Below are 23,821 nucleotides of genomic sequence, written 5' to 3'. Positions count from 1 at the left end.
AAGAAAAAAATCATTAAAAATATGTACAAATAATATGTAGGGAAAAAAATCATTAAAAATATGCACAAATAATATGCAAAAAATAAAATAAAATCATTAAAAATATGCACAGATAAAATGCAGAAAAAAAGAAATGAAATCATTAAAAATATGCACAAATAACATGCAAAAAAAATAATAAAAAATGATTAAAAATATACACAAATAATATGCACAAAAAAACATTAAAAATGTGCACAAATAATATGCAAAAAAAAAGAAATACAATCATAAAAATATGCACAAATAATATGCAAAAAAAAAAATTAGAAATTTGCACAAATCATATGCAGAAAAAGAAATAAAATCATTAGAAATATGCATAAATCATATGCAGAAAAAAAAGAAATAAAATCATAAAAAATATGCACAAATAATATGCAAAAAAAGAAAAAAATCATTAAAAATATGCACAAATAATATGCAAAAAAAAATCATTAAACATTTGCACAGATATAATGCAGAAAAAAAAGAAATGAAATCATTAAACATATGCACAAATAACATGCAAAAAATAAATAAAAAATTATTAAAAATATACACAAATAATATGCACAAAAATCATTAAAAATATGCACAAATAATATGCAGAAAAAAAAGAAATAAAATCACCAAAAATATGCACCGCTTGCTCAGGATCTGATCAGACTGACATTTATTTCACATTTTGTGCAAAGTATCTTTATATTGTTGTTTTGCTATTTCATTTAATACAACTGATTAAAAATCTACAGAAAAAAAGAATGTATTATTTTCTATCTCGATGTAATCAGTCTGTGTGTATCAGGGGTGTTGCATGAGCTGACATAAAGTGTGAGCTCCCCCTTCCGGCTGTTCTCTGCCACTACACGTTCTCGGCACTATTATCAGGCATCCCAGAGTAGCCAAATACTATCCCTCCTCCTACTCTTCACACGCGTGTATATGACGGACACGCCCCTACTGCGCGCCCCCAGCTCCATACAGGACAAACTTATGCTCGGGAACGCGCCTCGATATCACGCCTAGCAACCCTCTGGGTTGTCTGCGCGTCCTAGTGACCGGCGCGCTCCCGAGACATCCCTGTGAGACTTCACTGAGTTGCCCGGATCCGGGTCACCGAGCGGGTGAGTGCTGTGAAGGGGGGATACCGGGGTTTGTTGGGGGAGGAAAAGTTATCAGGGAAGTTATCACCGGGGAGAGAACTTTACTAAACACAACACTCTATTCAAATGTTTTATATCTTTATTTATACCCGTGTGAGCGTTCAATGTCCCTCATCTTCCCTGTGTGTGTGTAGACTTTGTATGGGATTTGTAGTGAGATCTCATCACTTATTATTATTATTATTATTATTATTATTATTATTATTATTATTATTATGTGTTTATTACTATTGTTTGGTGATTATCATAAGAATTATGATAATAATATTAATTGTATTATTTGTTATTGTTTGTTACTGTTTGACAATACTGCTACTAATAATATTTTAATGATTTTTAATAACGTTATTATGTATCATATCATTATTATTATTATTAATAGTATTTGTTATTGTTTGATGATTATTATTATGATTATAATTAATAGTTATAGTATTATTAGTTCTTATATAGATAATAATAATATTTGTTATTGTTTGATGATTATTATTATAGATATTATTGTTTGCATTATTTATAGTATTATTGTTAGTTATTATATATAATAATAATATTAACAACCGCAATTGTTATTATTATTATTAGTTGTAATAGTTGTAATTATAGTTGTAGTTGTAACATCATTTATTTTATCCTTATCTATAATTATTATTATTATTTTTTGATGACGATTACTACTACTAATATTAATAATAATATTTATATCTGGGGTGTTGAATTAAAATTCACAGAGGATCAATCATTAAAGCGGGAGTTCACCCATTTTTAAAAAAAAAAATATTCTCCCCTTAGCTTCCTGCTCGTTTTGTCTAGGGGAATCGGCTATTTGTATTAAAATATGATCTGTACTTACCCGTTTTCGAGATGCATCTTCTTCCGTCGCTTCCGGGTATGGGTCTTCGGGAGCGGGCGTTCCTTCTTGATTGACAGTCTTCCGAGAGGCTTCCGACGGTCGCATCCATCGCGTCACTCGTAGCCGAAAGAAGCCGAACGTCGGTGCGGCTCTATACTGCGCCTGCGCACCGACGTTCGGCTTCTTTCGGAAAATCGTGACGCGATGGATGCGACCGTCGGAAGCCTCTCGGAAGCCTGTCAATCAAGAAGGAACGCCCATTCCCGCAGCCCATACCCGGAAGCGACGGAGAGGATGCGTCTCGTAAACGGGTAAGTACTGCTCATATTTTAAAACAAATAGCCGATTCCCCTAGTAATAACGAGCAGGAATCTAAGGGGAAAAAGTGCCCTCTAAGGGTGAACCCCCGCTTTAACATTTTCTTCCAGCAGAGGTCCAAACCGTATATTTGCGCAATGACTCGGGTCCTTCACATCACAGCCCCCCCCCCTTTTTTATCACAATTCCCCTTCACAGCGACGTTCTCTGTCACCCCTTCACATCATTCTCCCACAGGGCTGCCCCGCTTTTACATTACCCTTTCTCCACAGCACTGCCCCCCCCCCCACAGCAGTGTCTTCTGCCCCGCTTCACATCACTCCCCCCACAGTAGTGTCCTCTCCCCTCCCTTCTGTCCCCTTTCACAACTTTGCCCCCCCCCCACTTCTCACCACAGCCCGCCCCTGCAGCTCTGTCCCCCCACTTTACATCACCCCTGTAGCTCTGTCTGCAACTTCACACCGCCCCTCTGCTCCCCACTTCACACCCCCCTGCAGCTTTACCCCCCATTTCTCACCACAGCCCCCTTGCAGCTCTGCCCCCCATTTCACCCCCCCCCGCACCTTTTCTCCCCACTTCACACCCACTGCAGCTTTCCCCTCTAATTATCAACACAGGTTCCCTGCAGCTCTGCCCCCCATTTCACCCCCCCCTGCACCTCTGCTTCCCACTTCACACCCCCTGCACCTCTGCTCCCCACTTCACACCCCCTGCAGCTCTGCCCCCCACTTCATACCCTCCTGCAGCTTTCCCCTCTAATTATCAACACAGGTTCCCCGCAGCTCTGCCCCCCATTTCACCCCTCTGCACCTCTGCTCCCCACTTCACAGTCCCTGTAGCTCTGCTACCCACTTCATACCCTCCTGCAGCTTTCCCCTCTAATTATTAACACAGGTTCCCCCTGCAGCTATGCCCCCCATTTCTCACCACAGCCCCCTCACAGCTTTACACCCCCCCTCTGCACCTCTGCTCTCCACTTTACACCCCACTGCAGCTTTTACACCCAATTCTCACCACAGCCCCTTCACAGCTCTGACCCCCATTTTACCCCCTGACCCTCTGCTCCCCACTTCACACCCCACTGCAGCTTTGCCCCCCATTTCTCACCACAGCCCCCTTGCAGCTTTGCTCCCAATTTCACCCCCCTACACCTCTGCTCCCCACTTCACACCCTCTGCACCTCTGCTCCCCACTTCACACCCCCTGCAGCTCTGCCCCCCACTTTCCACGCTCCTGCATGTTTTCCCCTCTATTTATCAACACAGGTTCCCCGCAGCTCTACCCCATTTCACCCCCCCCCTGCACCGCTGCTCCCCACTTCACACCCCCCCTGCAGCTATGCCCCCCATTTCTCACCACAGCCCCCTCACAGCTTTGCACCCCCCATTTCACCCCCTGCACCTCTGCTCCCCACTTCACACACCCCTGCAGCTCTGTCCCCTACTTCACACCCCCTGTACCTCTGCTCCCCACTTCACACCCCACTGCAGCTTTGCCCCTCATTTCTCACCACAGCCCCCTTGCAGCTCTGCTCCCCATTTCACCCCCCTGCACCTCTGCTCCCCACTTCACACCCCCTGCACCTCTGCTCCCCACTTCACACCCACTGCAGCTCTGCCCACCACTTCCCACGCTCCTGCATGTTTTCCCCTCTAATTATCAACACAGGTTCCCCGCAGCTCTTCCCCATTTCACCCCCCCCTGCACCTCTGCTCCCCACTTCACACTCCCTGTAGCTCTGCTCCTGGCTTCACACCCCCCTGCAGCTATGCCCCCCATTTCTCACCACTTCCCCCTCACAGCTTTGCACCCCCCATTTCACCCCCTGCACCTCTGCTCCCCACTTCACACCCCACTGCAACTCTGCCCCCCACTTCACACCCCCTGTACCTCTGCTCCCCACTTCACACCCCACTGCAGCTTTGCCCCTCATTTATCACCACAGCCCCCTTGCAGCTCTGCCCTCCATTTCACCCCCGCACCTCTGCTCCCCACTTCACACCCCACTGCAGCTTTTCCCCCCAATTCTAACCACAGCTCCTTCGCAGCTCTGCCCCCCATTTCACCCCCCTGACTCTCTGCTCCCCACTTCACACCCCACTGCAGCTTTGCCCCCCAATTCTCACCACAGCCCCTTCGCAGCTCTGCCTCCCATTTCACCCCCCTGACTCTCTGCTCCCCACTTCACACCCCACTGCAGCTTTGCCTCCCATTTCTCACCACAGCCCCCTTGCACCTTTGTTCCCCATTTCCCCCCCGCACCTCTGCTCCCCACTTCACACCCCCTGCACGTCTGCTCCCCACTTCACACCCCCAGCAGCTCTGCCCCCCACTTCACACCCTCCTGCAGCTTTCCCCTCTAATTATCAACACAGGTTCCCCCGCAGCTCTGCCCCCCCATTTCACCCCCCTTGCACCTCTGCTTCCCACTTCACACTCCCTGTAGCTCTGCTCCCCACTTCACACCCCCCTGCAGCTATGCCCCCCATTTCTCATCACAGCCCCTCACAGCTCTGCCCCCCATTTAACCCCCCTGCACCTCTGCTCCCTACTTCATACCCCCTGCAGCTCTGGCCCCCACTTCACACCCTCCTACAGCTTTGCCCCCCACTTCACACATCCCTGCAGTTTTGCCACCCAATTCTCACCACCGCACCTTCGCAGCTCTGCCCCCCCTGCAACTCTGCCCCCTCATTCTTCCACCTTTGCGCAGATGTACAGCAGAGCATAGAGCTGAAGGCAAGACAGCTCTGGACAGGGGGCAGGAGCTGCAGTGGGAATTAACAAGCTGATTGGTTGCTAGAACTGCTCTGCTTGAAAAGTTAACTCAGGAGCTCCCACTCCACATCTCCAACTCTTCTGCCTCCAGCTCTCTGCTCTGCTATAATAATGACAGCAGCAGAGGATGGGAGAAGAACCGGCTGCTAAATGGCGGGACGGAGGGGGGATGGCTGGATGGGACAGTGACCTGATCCAGATCCAGGACGCGATTCGCCATTTAGCGATGCCTGCTTTAAAGTGTCTGTAATCCCTAACAATGAACTCCAAGTATTTGCTCCCTTTTGGTCAGTTAAATGTACCATTGAAAGTGTTATGTTATGTCTTTTCGATAAGTGAAAAAAAAATATTGATTGATCCTGCCAGAAATCCAGCGAGTTGATAACTTCCTGTATACTCTGCTGCACTTTTTTTCAGTTGCATTCTTACCAGCTCTCTTTTTGGACTACAGAGCTCTTCCCATCTATGTCATGTAGAAGAGGAAAGAGGGAGATGTTCTCTAGTCCTGTGGATTACAATGCTGCTCTCCAGAAAACTGACCACACTATAACCACACCGAAAAAAAAAAAAAAAAAGTTTGTCAGAAGATTTTGTAAATAAGTAATTTTTCTCCTTCAACGATGTGCCCTGATGAGGCGGCACTGATGAAATGGCACTGATGAAATGGCACTGAAGGGCACTGATGAGGTGGCACTGATGGGCACTAATAGGCGGCACCCATTTCAGCCCCCTGACTCTCTGCTCCCCACTTCACACCCCACTGCAGCTTTGCCCCCCATTTCTCACCACAGCCCCCTTGCAGCTCTGCTCCCCATTTCACCCCCCTGCACCTCTGCTCCCCACTTCACACCCCCTGCACCTCTGCTCCCCACTTCACACACCCAGCAGCTCTGCCCCCCACTTCACACCCTCCTGCAGCTTTCCCTTCTAATTATCAACACAGGTTCCACCGCAGCTCTGCCCCCCCCCCATTTCACCCCCCTTGCACCTCTGCTTCCCACTTCACACTCCCTGTAGCTCTGCTCCCCACTTCACACCCCCCTGCAGCTATGCCCCCCATTTCTCATCACAGCCCCTCACAGCTCTGCCCCCCATTTCACCCCCCTGCACCTATGCTCCCCACTTCATACCCCCTGCAGCTCTGGCCCCCACTTCACACCCTCCTACAGCTTAGCCCCCTACTTCACACATCCCTGCAGTTTTAATAGGTGGCACTTTTGGGGAATTATAGGTGGCATGGATAGGCGTTACTGATGGGCACTGAAAGGCATCACTGACTAGCATCACTGATGCACACAGATTGGCATCACTGATGGGCACAGATTGGCATCACAGATGGTTGCTGACTGGCATCACTGTTGGGGCTGCACTCCCCTGAGAGGAGATGCGGCTGATCGGCTCTCCTTGCCTCACGCTTAGTGTGAGGCGAGGAGAGTCCATTATCGGCACCTTCGTGTTTACATGTGATCAGCTGTGATTGGAGACAGCCGATCACATGGGTAAAGAGCCGTGTCATTGGCTCTTTAATGAGATCAGGGTTGCGCCGTGTCCCATGGACTTAAGCCACATCATATGATGTTGTCCCAGAACGAGAGGAGATCCCGCCCGCCATCATTTGACTATACGGCGGGTGGGAAGTGGGTAAACACTTGCCTGAGTCCTGTATGGATACAGCGCTTGCCTGGCTGCTGGTCTTCTCTCTCCTCACCCTGAGAGTAGCCATTGGCTCCTGCTGCTGTCAGTGAAATGCTGTGAGGAGCGGGGTTGGAGGGGCAAGATGCACTGTGTGTCTGTGGATATACACAGCCCGGCTCAGGAATGAGCCCTGACAAAAGCCTACATAGCACTCCAGTTTACAGTACAAAGCATATAGGACATGCTGGGATTTTTTATTTATTTTCTCAGAGTGCAGTTGGTATTTTCCTTTGGATTTCTACAGTCTGTGAAATGTAGAGTGACCCCCCTGCCCGTGTTCAGCACCCGATCTTCCATGAGGCTGACCCGATTTAGGATTGAGAGCAGTCTACCCCATGTTTTTGCCAAGATTAAAACCCAAGTTTCGAAAAAAAAATATTTTTAACCACTTATCCTTCGGTGAACATCATATGACGCCCTGGGCTTTCGGCCACTTTCACACGGGCGTCTCCGTTTGGCGGAATCCGCAACAGAAAGGTGATTGGGGTCCTGACTGGAGCAGAGCAACTAGCAGATGGCACACGTGGTGTGCAACATGGGAACACTATAGCAGAAGGGGGATGTGCAGAGCTGAGAGGTACTACTGAGCGAGGGATCAGCGTAGCTGGGGGTTACTACTGAGTGGGGATCAGCAGAGCTGAGAGGGACTACTGGGTGGGGGACCAGCAGAGCTGAGAGGTACTACTAAGCAGGGGATCAGCAGAGCTGGGAGGTACTACTGAGTGAGGGATCAGCAGAGCTCAGAGGTACTACTAAGCGGGGGATCAGCAGAGCTGAGAGGTACTACAGAGAGGGGGATCAGCGTAGCTGAGAGGTACTACAGAACGGGGGATCAGCAGAGCTGAGAGGTACTACTGAGTGGGGGATCAGCAGAGCTGAGAGGTACTACTGAGTGGGGGATCAGCAGAGCTGAGAGGTACTACTGAGTGGAGGATCAGCAGAGCTGAGAGGTACTACTGAGTGGGGGATCAGCAGAGCTGAGAGGTACTACTGAGTGGGGGATCAGCAGAGCTGAGAGGTACTACTGAGTGGGGGATCAGCAGAGCTGAGAGGTACTACTGAGCGGGGGATCAGCAGAGCTGAGAGGTACTACTGAGCGGGGGATCAGCAGAGCTGGGAGGTACTACTGAGCGGGGGATCAGCAGAGCTGGGAGGTACTACTGAGCGGGGGATCAGCAGAGCTGGGAGGTACTACTGAGCGGGGGATCAGCAGAGCTGGGAGGTACTACTGAGCGGGGGATGAGCCGAGCTGGAGGTACTACCAGTGTCGGCTGGTGCTCAATTGTCTTGGGGGGATGGCCCGCAGCCTCCACCCAGCCAGGTACTAAAGAGCTGAGGTTCTACTGGGCCCCTTTAAAACAAATAGAATATCAACATACACAAGACATTTGCCGAGCTTCATTAAAGCTTCAAAAAAGCATCACTAAAGCATCACCGAAGCATCAAAAAAGCATGTTTAAGCGGTAGGCGCTTTAATGTATGTTAAAGTCAAAGCACGTGTAAATGAGCCCTTGGACTGGGAGACACAGGTACAGCATCTTGTTCTGCAGCCTATTGCGCAAAGGGTCCAAGGCCCATTCACATGTGAGAGCATAGCGTTTTTCCTGTGTTTTTTGTATTTATTTATTTTTGCTAATTTTTGCACAACCTGTAGGGCAGCCTCCACGCTCCAGAAACATATATTTAATTTTCTGTGACAAAACGCCAGTTTCTTTAATGAACGCACCCTTAACGCACATTGTTTTTACTAAAGGCAAATCCACTGTGCACTACAAGTGTACATGAAAATGCAGTCCCTGCAGATCTGAGGGGAACATGCAGGAAAAATAAAAAACAGAATTTTTGCTTGCACACGATTGGATGATAGAAATCAGAAGAGCTTCCCCTCCGATCTATAGTGACTGCATTTTCAAGTACACTTGTAGTGCACAGTGGATTTGCGCTTTCCGAGGCCGCTCAGATGTGAACAGGGCAAAATCTTTAAAGGTCCTAACCCACCTTTGCAGAACTTTCAAGTGCGCTAATCAGTGGTGGTGCGTCCATAAAAGGCACACGGGCACCGCCCCCTCTCTCCTGCCACCTCTCTATCACCATAGATAGATTCATGTATTTCATTAATCTTTCTATGGTCACCGCTGCCACCCTATTCTGGTGCCGACCCCTTTCCAGCACCTAAATTGCAGCGGCGGAGGTGTTTTTTGGAAGCACCTGATTAGAGCCTTAGGCTCTAATAGGCATCCAAAAAGGTGAACAGCGGGCGCTCGCTGTTCACTCAGCATTGTGTTAGGAAAGCGAATGCTTTCCTAACACTGAACCGCCTCTCAGCCAAATAGGTGCTCGGGTCTGTTACCTGATTGGCTGAAACGACAGGTGCTGTAATTGGACGCCGCCTATCAGGCGTCCAATCATAGCAGATGAAGGGAAGAGAGGACGGGAGAAGACGTTGAGGAGCATGGAGGACATCGCTGCTATGACCCGCTCCCCCACCGAGACAGGTAAGTACCGGGCGCGCAGGGGATGCACACTGGCGGCAGTTGATGGGCACACTGGCGGCAGTTAATGGGCACACTGGCGGCAATTGATGGGTACAGTAGCTGCGTTTGGCACAGTGGCGGCAATTTATGCGTACAGTGGCTGCAATTGATGGGTACAGTGGCTGCGTTTGATGGGCACAGTGGCTGCGTTTGATGGGCACAGTGGCTGCGTTTGATGGGCACAGTGGCGGCAATTGATGGGCACAGTAGCTGCGTTTGATGGGCACAGTAGCTGCGTTTGATGGGCACAGTAGCTGCGTTTGATGGGCACAGTGGCTGCGTTTGGGCACAGTGGCGGCAATTGATGGGCACAGTAGCTGCGATTGATTGGCATAGTAGCTGTGTTTGATGGGCACAGTGGCTGCAATTGATGTTTTGTTTTTCAGTTTGTTTGCGCCCCCAAAAAAATTTGAGCACCAGCCGCCACTGGTGCTAATGCGTGGTAAACATACGCCTGTGTTACTTTGTAACTAAAACAATTGACGTAAAGCTTTCTGCTCGAAGGCAAAGGAGCAATGTGCAATGCAGAGTGACCTATTGCTCTATAGCTACCAATTAACCACGCTTTTTTAAGTTGTGTCTTTGTTTTAGAAAACAAAAGTTGCTCTAAGCATTTTTACCCTGAAAGTGAATGTAACCCGAGAACAATGTAATATACTGCAGCTGACCAGCTTTTAGAGTTCATTCGCACTTGTGTGATTTCCATTGCGCCTTAACAGTGCGACTTTGGATGACTACAAATGTGTTGCAACTCCAGCTTTGACCAATGTGATTGCTTTTGCTCTGCAAAGTCGCACACAAATCGCCTGTAGATCATGCAGGTGTGGCTTTTGAGGGTTTACATTGAAGTCTATGAAAGTCGTGTGAAAGTTGGAGTAGTGCCAGAGGATCAGCAGAGCTGGGAGTTACTACCGAGTAGGGGATCAAAGTAGTGCATGAACTACTTTACTTTGGAGTTCAAAGTCACATGACAAGTTGCGCACAAGTGTGAATGGGGCCTTAGATGTGGGAGCAATATAACTGATAACAAACGGCAAAGAGAGAAAGCACAATAAAATCGCAAGGTTTCTGTCAAGATAAGTGCTGAGGGCTTCACAGAACAGCTGTATTTATACTAAGATTAAATTGCACACAGGTGGACTCTATTTACTAATTAGGTGACTTCTGAAGACAATTGGTTCCACTAGATTTTAGTTAGGAGTATCAGAGTAAAGGGGGCTGAATACAAATGCACTCCACACTTTTCACATATTTATTTGTAAAAAGAATTTGAAAACCATTTTATCATTTTCCTTCCACTTCACAATTATGTGCCACTTTGTGTTGGGCTATCGCATCAAATCCCAATAAAATACATTTAGGTTTTTGGTTGTAACATGACAATATGTGGAAAAAGAGGTATGCATACCTTTTCAAGGCACTATGGCCCGGATTCACGTACGAGTTACGCCGGCGTATCTCCAGATACGCCGGCGTAACTCTGGGCCAGATTCATGTACAATGGTGCAGATTTGCACCGGCGTGGTGCATCATTTTTAGACTACACCGGTCCAGCGCGGAGCGGCAGTTAGGTGATTCAAGAAACTTTTTTTGTCTACGATGCCCCAGCGGGGCAGATTTTAGACGGCGTAAGGCGGGGTAAGGCCAAATGGCAGTCACCCTATGCTAATGAAGTGCCGACCGTGGCGCAGGGGTCACGCCGGGGCGCATCTTAGACCGCACATGCTCAGTGACATCCAGGGGTAAATGCCCCAATCTGCACATGCTCAGAACTGCGCCCTGGCGTGACCCCTGAGCTACGCTGGCCCACTACCAATGCCCAGTCCATAAATCAGCCCAGACTTCCGCCCTGCAGGTGCAAATGTACTGAAGCTTTTTTTTTCCAAGCTAGGTGGTTTGCAGTGTGCTGGGCTGGTGATGTCATCCTGCAGGATTCTGGTTAATTCCAGGATGACTTCACGGCTGAATCTGTAGGTGCGATACACCTCCAATTCCCCCATGTCAAAGACGTCAATGCGCGTGCGGAGTATCCTCTCCCGTGCCCTCCTACGTGCCCGTCGACGCAATAGTGCAAGGACCACGGCTGCCCCTGGCATGTTGGCACACAGATGTGTTGTCCAGCAAGTGTTGTTGCTCAGGTCGTCTGTAACGCTGCTGCTTTAGCTGCTCTCCAGCTGACCTGTGCAAGTCTGGTGCAAAGTTACCCCTGCTTTTATGAGGGGTAACTTGGCGCCGGAATTTTCTGGTCCACGCACTGGGAGTAGCCTGCGCCGGTCAAGCTTAAAGGAGTTCTCTGAGCTAAAACTTTTAACCCCCGCTGTGCCCGGGCTGTAAAACTATACAAAATAAACCTTCACTTACCTGCCTACTATCCCCCGTTGTTCCGATATCGCCGTCCCGTTCTCCGTTCCTGGTCTCTTCCACTTCCTGGGGGTCGGTGACTCACAGTGCGCTCAGCCTATCAGTGGCCGCAGCAATGTCCCGTTGCGGCCGCTGATAGGCTGAGCGCACTGTGAGTCACCGACCCCCAGGAAGTGGAAGAGACCGGGACCGGAGAACGGGACGGCGATATCGGAACAACGGGGGATCGTAGGCAGGTAAGTGAAGGTTTATTTTGTACAGTTTTACAGCCCGGGCACAGCGGGGGTTAAAAGTTTTAGCTCAGAGAACTCCTTTAAGTTGATGAATCGGCCCAACAACCTCATCTGCATATTTAAAACACAAAAACCATGGCCGCGCCAGATCCGACCAGCGTAAATCTGCACCAACGCCGCGCCGGCGTGGAAATGTTACACCGAGGCGATGAAGTCTATTTGGAGGCGTAATCTGGTTCTCTGGGTACGGCGCAACGATCCGCTGGCGCAAATCTGCACTTACGCCGCGCATCTCCCAAAAAAACGGTGTAAGTGCTACATGAATCTGCTCCACTGAGTCCGAGCCGTCGTATCTATGCGCCTGATTTTTAGAATCAGTTACGCATAGATTTGTATTAGATCTGACCGGTGTAAGTCTCTTACGCCGTCGTACCTTAACTGCATATTTACGCTGGCCGCTAGGGGCGTGTACGCTGATTTACGCCTAGAAATATGTAAATCAGCTAGATACGTGAATTCACGAACGTACGCCCGGCCGACGCAATACAGATACTACGTTTACGTTAGGCTTTTCCCGGCGTAAAGTTACCCCTGCTATATGAAGCGTAGATGCGGCGTACCAATGTTAAGTATGGACGTCGTTCCCGCGTCGAATTTTGAAAAACTTGCGTAAGTCGTTCGCGAATAGGGCTGGGCATCATTTACGTTCACGTCGAAAGCATTGGCTTCTTGCGGGTTAATTTGGAGCATGCGCACTGGGATACTTTCACGGACGGCGCATGCGTCATTCGTAACAAGCGTCATTTACGTGGGGTCACATAAAATTTACATAACACACGCCCACATCTACCACATTTGAATTAGGCGGGCTTACGCTGGCCTATTTACGCTACGCTGCCGCAACTTTCATTTGAGAATACAGCACTTGCCTGTAAAAGTTGCGGAGGCGTAACGTAAATGGGATACATTACGCCCGCACAAAGATACGCGATTCTACGTGAATCCGGGCCTATAAGTGTATAGGTGGTCAGTGGAGAAAGGCCTTCTCGTATAGATGTGTAGGTGGTCAGTGGAGAGTGACCCTAATAGAATGGTGGTCAATGGGAATAGTGGTGTCAGTGGTTACATATTGGAGAGGCAGAAATTGCTTTAGGAACCCCTAGCAACCTTTGAAGGCAGACAAGGTGGCTCTGGAGTGAGCCCGCACGGGTGCCCCTATAGAAAGCTGCTTTCTATGGAGGCACTTGCCGATGAGAAGGAGCCAGGACTGCCGGCGGGGGACCCCAGAAGAAGAGGATCAGGCTACTCTCTGCAAAACCATTACACAGGTAAGTATAGGCATGTTTATTATTTTAAAGTAAAAAAACTGTTTTCTATAGGTTGAATGTATTAATGTACTGTGGTTATTTTCTAACCTCCCCTCTTATAAACTCTCTCTTATAGGACTAGAAAATGTTGGATTTCTTGCAGGATACGGGCAGAAATGTATTCCCAACACTCCCCAAACTCACCGAAGAAGGTAAGTGCATAGGTCAAAGATAAACTGGCAGTTTAAAGTGGATGTAAACCCACTTTAAAAAAAAAAAAAACTAACACCTGCAAGACAAAGGCATAATGAGCTAGTGTGCATAGCATACTAGCTCATATGTAATACAGTACTCACCTGGGATTGAAGCCCCAGCTGCGGTGCCCGACACAGCGCCGGCCACCGACATGTCATCCCAGAGTTTCTTCCGGGTATCGCGGCTCCGGCGCTGTGATTGGCTGGAGCCGCAATGACGTCACTCCCGTTTCGTTGTTTACGAAGCAATCGCCGTATACATCGGCACAAGACTCTAGTGTAAATATCTCCTAAACCATGTAGGTTTAGAAGATATTTCCAGCATCTACAGGTAAGCCTTAATCTAGGCTTACCTGTAGGCAAAAGTGGTCTGTAAGGGTGAAGTGAGGTGTGGTAGATTTGTCCAGGAGCAGGGCCTGTTATCATTAGATGCCCTTAGGACTCAAGGGGCCAGATTCAAGTACAGCGGCGTATATTTAGTCGGGGGTAGCGCATCTCATATGCGCTACGCCGACGTAACTTAGTGAGGCAACTACTGTATTCACAAAGCACTTGCTCCCTAAGTTACGGTGGCGTAGCGTAAATGGGCTGGCGTAAACCTGTGTAATTCAAAGTAGGCTGGTAGTGGGCGTGTTGTATGGAAATGAATCATGACCCCCATGTAAATGAAGCGCCGAACGAACGGCGCATGCGCGCGCATGCTCAGTATCGCGTCAAATTTACGCCCTAAGATCCGACGGCTCAATGACAACGACGTGAATGTAACCTACGCCCAGCCCCATTCACGTACGACTTATGTAAACGACGTAACAAAGATACGCTTGTTCCGACGTCCATACTTTGCATTACTTGTGCCTCATATAGCAGGGGTAACTTTACGCCGGACGTAAGCCTTACGTAAACGGCGTAGCGGGCGCAAGTACGTTTGTGAATCGGCGTATCTAGCTCATTTACATATTATATGCGTAAATCTACGGAAGCGCCCCTTGCGGCCAGCGTAAATATGCACCCAAGATACGACGGCAACTTGCGTCGGTCGGCTGAAGCCATATTTCAGGCGTATCCTGAATACAGGGCATAGATACGACAGCGCATCTTTGAACTTACGCCGCGTATCAATAGATACGTCGGCGTAAGTCGTCTGTGAATCTGGCCCAATATGTCTGTAACGGCTACCCAGGTAGTGAGAGAGTATCAGCCGTTGGAGACGTCCTTTTCCCTGGCAAGTTGCTGTATGCAAGTAAAACCGGTATCATCCCATCCACAATATCCAGAGAGAGAGTCAGGCGCAGCTGTGAAAGGAGCAGAATAATAGTCCCCTAGCATTCCCTTTCAAGAATGAGACGGGGCTGCGTTTTGAAGGGTCAAAAAAGACTGTTTTAATGGGATCTATACCTGGTTTATATCTGGTTACAAGCTGTTACAGGAACAATGAAAATCTCCGCCCCCCCTCCTCACACAGTGGGGGGGCTTCCATACAGATACTTTAAAATAATGCCATCCCCTTGAGCTAATCACTTAATCAGTATCTAGACATTTCGGCCCCGAACCCCATTTAACATGACCTGACCAGACACATTCCTTTATCAATAGAATTCAATTAACCTTTAAAACAATACACACTCACAGATCATCCCATCAGCACATATATATCAATTAGCTGGAGGAGAGGACATTAGAATTTAGCAGTGAAAGAGTCACTCTGCAATTAACCCTTTGTATGCCTCACTGCATGATGATTATAGATGTCCAGGCAGAATACATAGTTCCGTTACAATGTCCACTTTCCTTTAGATGACTGGCACTACAGGCAGCACCAGCATTTTACCCGCAGTCTGCCCCTGGCCATTCGCTCACCCACCTCCGCCACTCTTTTTTGAGAAGCTTTGCATGGCCCCTACCATGATCCCGCATTCCATTTCAGTTTTGTAAGGGATGCTGCAGGCATTATCTTTCAAAGGAAAGCCGATATATATAAGAGAGTGGGAGAGAGACCTGCAACACGTGTTCACTGAGACACAACTTGACCATTTATATTGCCTCACCCACTCTAGTTTGGTCAATACAAAAATGCAAGAAAATTAGTTCAAATTGCTTTCCCACTGGTATAGATTTCCATCCAGCCTTGCTAGTATCTGGAATCGGCTCTTTCAGATGCTTGCTGGAAGGAGTGTGGTCATCGGTATATGTTCCTACACATTTGGTGGGAGTGCCCCAAATTACAACTCTACTGGCAAGACATCAGATCTCAAATAAAAGCCATTTAAGGTATTGATCTACCTGACTCCCCAATGCTTCATGTCCCCACCGTCCCCCTTAGCCATTATCGCAAGTGCGTGTTCGCCCACCTTCTAAATGTGGCTAGACGATTGATTCCAGTATACTGGTTGAAGACCCAAATTCCGAACCAAGCGGATTGGATTCGCCTGGTGAATGACATAATGTCAGTGGAGGAATGGATGGTGACATGCAAAAGCCGCTGTGATAAATTCTATAGTAGCTGGGCCATATGGATTCACTATACTGGAAAAACCTCGCCGTACCCACAACCGGCGGGTACTTGAAATTTGAGAGAGTTCCACTGTTAGAGACGACCTGATCTGACCCTATGAATCTTCTTTTGTGATGTAAAATAGAACCACTGTTATGATGGAGCGCTACCTTTGGTATTCTTGTTCCTCTTCCTTGTGGAGCAGGTGTGTTAAATTGGGTGTTATCGCTCTCAATCTCTCATACTGGTCACTGGAAGTTCAACATGGCACCTCATGGAAAAGAACTCTCTGAGGATCTGAAAAAAAGAATTGTTGCTCTACATAAAGATGGCCTAGGCTATTAGAAGATTGCCAAGACCCTGAAACTGAGCTGTAGCACGGTGGCCAAGACCATACAGTGGTTTAACAGGACAGGTTCCACTCAGAACAGGCCTTCCCCTTGGTTGAGTGCACATGCTCAGTGTCATATCCAGAGGTTGTCTTTGGGAAATAGAGGTATGAATGCTGCTAGCATTGCTGCAGTGGTTAAGGGGGTGGGGGCACACTGCATCAAATTGGCCTGCATGTCCGTCGTCCCAGAAGTAAGCCTCTTCTAAAGATGATGGACAAGAAAGCCTACAAACAGTTTGCTGAAGACAAGCAGACAAAGGACATTTATTACTGGAACCATATCCTGTAGTCTGATGAGACCAAGAGAAACTTATTTGGTTCAGATGGCGTCAAGCGTGTGTGGCTCAACCAGGTGAGGAGTACAAAGACAAGTGGGTCTTGCCTACAGTCAATCCTGGTGGTGGGAGTGTCATGGTCTGGGGCTGCCGGCACTGGGGAGCTTCAGTTCATTGATGGAACCCTGAATGCCAACATGTACTGTGACATACTGAAGCAGAGCATGATCCCATCCCTTCAGAGACTGGGCCGCAGGGCAGTATTCCAACATGATAACGACCCCAAACACACCTCCAAGACGACCACTGCCTTACTAAAGAAGCTGAGGGTAAAGGTAATGGACTGGCCAAGCATGTCTCCAGACCTAAACCCTATTGAGCATCTGTGGGGCATCCTCTACCTGAAGGTGGGAGGAGCACAAGGTCTCCAACATCCACCAGCTCTGTGATGTCATAATGGAGGAGGGGGAAGAGGACTCCAGTGGCAACCTGTGAATCTCTGGTGAATTTCATGCCCGAGAGGGTTAAGGCAGTGCTGGAAAATAATGGTGGCCACACAAAATATTGACACTTTGGGCCCAATTTGGACATGTTCACTTAGGGTGTACTCACTTTTGTTGCCAGCGGTTTAGACATTAATGGCTGTGTGTTGATTTTTTTTGAGGGGACAGCAAATTTACACTGTTATACAAGCTGTACACTCGCTACTTTACATTGTAGCAAAGTGTAATTTCTTCAGTGTTGTCATATGAAAAGATAGAATAAAATATTTACAAAAATGTGAGGGGTGTACTCACTTTTGTGAGATACTGTATGTATATTTATAGGTCATCAATTCTGCAGACAGTTGCTTTGTTTTTGGTGTTTGCTGCTTTGCTAGGTTGCTCTTTTCTGAACCTTTTGTTGATTAAGCTCCATTCAAACCGGTTACTAGGAGATAATTGTGACGGCCACACAATGCATTTCTTTATACACTATGCTAATCCACTGGTGCGATTGTAAGAGTGAACATGATATAACAATTTTCCGATCTGTATATTGTTACCTTGCTTGTTATAAAATGTTTGACAAAAACAGTCATGGCCCAGTTGCTAAATTGGAATTAAAGAAATCATATTAAAATATAACTAAAGGCAACTTTTTTGGGGGGGGGGGGGGGGTTATAACCCCTGTCAGTTCTCTTTGCCATCTATGCCTCATTGGGGAAATTTCCCTTCACTTCCTGTCCCATAGCCAAAACAGGAAGTGAGAGAGAATCCCTGGCTGTCACCAGAACTATTGTCCCCATTGGAAGAGTTGCCTTTTGTTACTGTACTCTATTACTGGGGAAAACCCAACATTTGGGATTTTCTTTAACTTTCAATGATAACAGTAAATAGGACTAAGGTCTGGTTCACACTGGTACGATTTGAGATGCGATTTGTGATCTCAAATCGGCAGCATTTGCCGGCAATTGTCGGCAATGGAACCGTTCCTATGGCACCGTTTCAAAAAGTAGTTCCTGTACTACTTTTTGCAATTTCGGGCCGTGATTTACATTGACATCTGTGCAGAAACCTGGTTTTAACCACTTAAGGACCCCTTCACGCCGATATACGTCGGCAGAATGGCACGGCTGGGCACAATCATGTACCTGTACGTGTCTCTTTAAGCCCAGCCGTTGGGTCTCAAGCGGCTGGGCTCGAACTAGTTAAAGTTATTTAAGTTATTTTAAAGTTTGCCTTAAAATGTTACTAAACCCAGGACCCTGCATTCACTATATCTGATCTCCCACAGTACACAGAACATAGAAATGCAATTATTTTAGTACATATAAACTGCTAAATACCCTTTCTCATCAGCAGTGTATAGCAGTCTTGTGACTTCTGTCAGTGTCTGGTTAAAGCTTGTAGGAGGAGTTTTCATTCTCCTTTGACTATCCTATGAGGCTACATGACCTCTGACTCTGTCTGGACAGTGCTGATTGGCCCTCTTTACTGATCACATGCACCCTTCCAAAAAAAATAAGAACTCTCTAGCAATACACACCAAACTGAGCATGTGTACTAGTGTACTATCAGCAGATAGATTGGGGACAATAAAAGAAGGGGAGGATCAGAGAAGACAGGATCAAACAGCCTTTTTACAAATGCAGAGGATTAACGCCTTAGGTCCCACAGTGAGTATAAAACCTCATACACACATTGGACTTCCATCTGACTTTTCCATGGAATTTTTGTCTGAAGGGAGTTGGTATGCATGCACACGGCTGGACTTTTTCAGCCAACTTTCACCAAATCACGTGTTTTTTCTGCTCTTTACCGCCACCCTGTGAGTAACTTCTGCTATTGTTGTCTGATCTTTAGCATCGGTTCTGAGCATGCGTGTTTGGACTTTGGACTTTAGTCCGATGAACTTGTGTACACACGATAGGATTAGCCGACGTAGGACATTTGTTGCTGGAAAGTTTGTCTGTTCTCACAGCGAACATTTGTCCGATTAAAAAAGCTAAAATGTTTGTCCGATGGAGCGTACACACGGTCGGATTGTCCGATCAAACAGGTCCGTCGGACATTTGTTGTCAAAAAGTCCTATCTAGGATTTATTTTTACCAAAAAGATTTAGCAGAATACATATTGGCCTAAATTAATGAAGAAATTCGATTTTTTTTAATTGGATATATCGTATAGCAGAAAGTAAAAAAAAAATATATATATTTTTTTCAAAATTGTCTGTCTTTTTTTTTTGTTTATAGCGCAAAAAAAAAAACCCGCAGAGGTGATCAAATACCACCAATAGAAAGCGCAATTGTCAGTTGTAGTGCCGTATCACAAAAAATGGCTCGGTCATGAAGGGGGTGAATCTTTCGGAGGCAAGGTGGTTAAATGAAACTTGATCCCAACCATTTAATGGTATACAAAGCGCAGTGCCGATCCTGACCTCCCTGGGGGCCCTAAGGAAAATGACATGTCACATTAAAGGTGAGAAGCGGGAGGGGGGGGGGGGGGGGTTCACTCACTGCCGACAGTGACATGTCACATTAAAGACATGGGCCCAGATCCACAAAGAAATTACGCCGGCGTATCTTATGATACGTCGCGTAATTTATGAGATGCCCCGTCGTATCTTTGTTTTGTATCCACAATACGCCGTCTGATCTTAGGTGCATATTTACGCTGGCCGCTAGGTGGCGCTTCCGTCGATTTCCGCGTCGAGTATGCAAATTAGCTAAATACGCCAATCCACAAATGTACGTCCGCCCGGCGCTTTTTTTTATGTCGTTTACGTAAGGCTTTTTTCGGCGTAACGTTACCCCTGCTCTATGAGGCGTACGCAATGTTAAGTATGGACGTCGGGCCAGCGTAGAATTTTCCGTCGTGTACGTCGTTTGCGTAAATGCGTTCGCGAATAGGGCTTTGCGTAAATTACGTTCACGTCGTCTAGGCATTGAGCGGGCGTAATTTAATTTGAAAATCCGACGTGATACTGAGCATGCGCGCGCATGCGCCATACGAAAAAAGCGTAATTTACGTGGGGTCAAGCTTGTTTTACATAAAACACGCCCCCCTGTTCATCATTTGAGTTCCGCGCCCTTTACGCCGGGAGATTTGCGCTACACCGCCGTAACTTTAGAGGCAAGTGCTTTGTGAATACAGCACTTGCCTCTCAAAGTAGCGGCGGCGTAGCGTAACTATGATATGCTACGCCTGCCTAAAAATACGCCGCCCTACGTGGATCTGGCCCACGGGGCGTTCTGCTGTCGTAAATGACATATTACATTAAAGTGAGAAGCGGGGGGGTGCTGGCTTCTCACCTCTTCTCCCATGCGGCCAGCGAGCTGAGAAGCGGGGTGAGGGGCCGGAAATGACTCCTCACCAGGCGGGGCCTCTAGTAATTTGGGGGTCCCTCTGCAGCTTTGCGGGGCCCTAAGCATCTTGCATAGTGAGCCTATAGGGAGGATCGGCCATGACAAAGCGACCAGCGAATAATAGAAAGGTCACAAAGCGAAGGACTGAGGAAGACTCGGAATCCTTTGTATGTGCTCAGTCTTCCTCTAAAGCTATGCCTCCCATATGGTTCAGTGACCAGCGCTGGCCTTACCCAGTGTGGTCATTTGGATGAGTGATTGCACCGTTGCCAGGAGTTTTATATAAACAGGTATTCTGTGCTCATATGTACAAGCAAATATATGTGTGCACCGGCACAGGGATTTTCTGCACAAAAGCTGCGTGCGACATTAAAGCGGTCCTCCACCCTAAAGTGGAGTCCCGCTGATCGGAACCCTCCCCCCCTCCGGTGTCACATTTGACACCTTTCAGGGGGGAGGGGGGTGCAGACACCTGTCTAAAGACAGGTATTTGCACCCACTTCCGGCCACACGCTACGGGCGAAAGACGGGCATTCCGTCACATCCCGTCTGTCGCCCGTTGTGTGCTGGGAACACTCGGCTCCCAGCACACAGCGTGTGAGCCAATCGGCGGGCGCAGCGCGACTCGCGCATGCGCCGTAGGGAACCGGGCAGTGAAGCCGCAGCGCTTCACTTCCTGGTTCCCTCACCGTGGATGGAGGGGGGAGCAGCAGGGTGACGAGCGATCGGCTCATCCTCTGATGCGATCACCGCTGGACTCCAGGACAGGTAAGTGTCCTTATATTAAAAGTCAGCAGCTGCAGTATTTGTAGCTGCTAGCTTTTAATATATTGTTTTAGTGGCACATCCGCTTTAATACAGTATGGGGACTCAGTACTCCATTCTTTCTCCTCGTATCATGTTTGTTTATTGGCTATTCAAACATGCAGATCCCAGCAGCCATTCTTCATTCTTTTATGGGAACCGGATTACATTGTGGCTCTGGTGCATTTAAACATAAATGTATCCACTACAAGTGTTGCACACAGTCAGTAAGGCTTACTTAACCACTTAAGGACCGCCTCCTGCACATATACGTCGGCAGACTGGCACGGCTGGGCACAAGCACGTACAGGTACGTTCCCTTTAAGTACCCAGCCGTGGGTCGCGGGCACGCGCCCGCGACCCGGTCCGAAGCTCCGTGACCGCGGGACCAATGGACCCGATCGCCGCTGGAGTCCCGTGATCGGTCCCCGGAGCTGAAGAACAGGGAGAGCTGTATGTAAACACAGCTTCCCCGTTCTTCACTGTGGCGCCGTCATCGATCGTGTGTTCCCTTTTATAGGGAAACACAATCAATGACGTCACACCTACAGCCACACACCCCTACAGTTAGAAACACAGATGAGGTCACACTTAACCCCTTCAGCGCCCCCTTGTGGTAAACTCCCAAACTGCAATTGTCATTTTCACAGTAAACAATGCATTTTTTGCTGTGAAAATGACAATGGTCCCAAAAATGTGTCAAAATTGGCCGAAGTGTCCGCCATATTGTCGCAATCACGAAAAAAATCGCTGATCGCCGCCATTAGTAGTAAAAAAAAAAAAGAATTAATAAAAATGCAATAAAACTATCCCCTATTTTGTAAACGCTATTAATTTTGCGCAAACCAATCGATAAATGCTTATTGCGTTTTTTGATTGGTTTGATATCGGCCTAAACTGAGGAAAAAAAATGTTTTTTATATATTTTTGGGGGATATTTTATTACAGCAAAAAGTAAAAAATATTGAATTTTTTTCAAAATTGTCGCTCTATTTTTGTTTATAGCGCAAAAAATAAAAACCGCAGAGGCGATCAAATACCACCAAAAGAAAGCTCTATTTGTGGAAAAAAAGGACGCCAAATTTTTTTGGGAGCCACGTCGCACGACCGCGCAATTGTCAGTTAAAGCGACGCAGTGCCGAATCGCAAAAACTGGCCAGGTCCTTTACCTGCATAAAGGTCCGGGTCTTAAAGCGGAGGTTCACCCATAGAGAACACATTTTCCCCTTCGCTTCATGCTCGTTTTGTCTAGGGGAATCGGCTAGTTGTTTTAAAATATGAGCTGTACTTACCGTTTACGAGATGCATCTTCTCCGCCGCTTCCGGGTATGGGTCTTCGGGAGCGGGCGTTCCTTCTTGATTGACAGTCTTCAGAGAGGCTTCCGACGGTCGCATCCATCGCGTCACGATTTTCCGAAAGAAGCCGAACGTCGGTGCGCAGGCGCAGTATAGAGCCGTACCGACGTTCGGCTTCTTCGGCTCATTGCTCCAAATGACGTAGCAACGACGTCATTGGTTTCGACGCTTACGTAAATGACGTCCATCCGTATTCGCGAACGACTTACGCAAACGACGTAAAAAAATTCAAATTTTGTCGCGGGAACGACGCCCATACTTAACATTGGCTGCACCTCATAGAAGCAGGGGTCACTATGCGCCGGGAAAACCCTTACATAAACGCCATAAAAACACTGCGTCGGGCCCGCGTACGTTCGTGAATTGGTGTATCTCGCTGATTTACATATTCTTGGCGTAAATCAGCGAGAACGCCCCAAGCGGACATTTTTAAATTGCAATTAAGATCCGACGGTGTAACACAGTTACACCTGTCGGATCTTAGGCATATCTATGCGTAACTGATTCTATGAATCGGGCGCATAGATACGACCAGCCTAACTCAGAGATACGACGGCGTATCAGGAGATACACCGTCGTATCTCTTTGAGAATCTGGCCCGTAGTCTGTATGTCCATAATGGACATTTATGGACAGATGCAAAAATTATGGATTTTACAAACTGTTTGTAAATTTACTGACGGTTGGCAACTCTGGCCACCAGTTTGAGACCCCTGGTTTAAAGGGTTGCTAAACCCTTGTGTTTTTTTTTTTTTTTTTAAATAACAAACATGTCATACTTACCTCCACTGTGCAGTTTGTTTTGCACAGAGTGACCCCGATTCTCCTCTTCTGGGGTCTCTCAGCAGCGCTAGCAGCTCATCCCCGCATCGAGTGACCCGTTGGAGAAGCGCTTTCCTATGGGACACCCGTGAGGGCGCTCTCTCTCTCTTGACACAGAAAGCAGGACTCTGCCCGCCTCCCTGGCGCCACGTCATTGGATTTGATTGACAGCAGCGGGAGTCAGTGGCTGCGCTACTATCAATCTATCCAATCAGCACACGAGACACCAGCTAGCGCTAGTGTGCTCATTCCCGAGCCGAAGAAGGCTCGGGGTCAGGTAAGCAAAAATGGGGCTGGGGGGGGGGGGGGGGGGGCTGC

General features: G+C 47.8%; 1 protein-coding gene across 2 annotated transcripts in view; it reads left to right on the top strand.

Annotated features, from left to right (window-relative positions):
• The first annotated feature begins 1,013 nt into the window (after positions 1-1,013).
• CCDC81 (coiled-coil domain containing 81) overlaps positions 1,014-23,821 on the top strand; it is a 96,427-nt gene continuing 73,619 nt past the window's right edge. Inside the window, exons 1-2 of one of the 2 annotated variants that reach the window (XM_040340089.1) lie at positions 1,014-1,145; positions 13,400-13,475. In XM_040340089.1, coding sequence (XP_040196023.1) covers positions 13,409-13,475 — 67 coding nt within the window. In that variant the 5' untranslated portion in view covers positions 1,014-1,145; positions 13,400-13,408. The remainder of the gene's footprint in view (positions 1,146-13,399; positions 13,476-23,821) is intronic. The other variant, XM_040340088.1, reaches the window with a different exon arrangement.

This window comes from Rana temporaria, chromosome 2, assembly GCF_905171775.1.
Source record: "Rana temporaria chromosome 2, aRanTem1.1, whole genome shotgun sequence".
NCBI classification, from domain to species: Eukaryota; Metazoa; Chordata; class Amphibia; order Anura; family Ranidae; genus Rana; species Rana temporaria.
The sequence above is the reverse complement of the archived record's forward strand: the minus strand, read 5'-3'. Positions and strand labels throughout refer to the sequence as shown.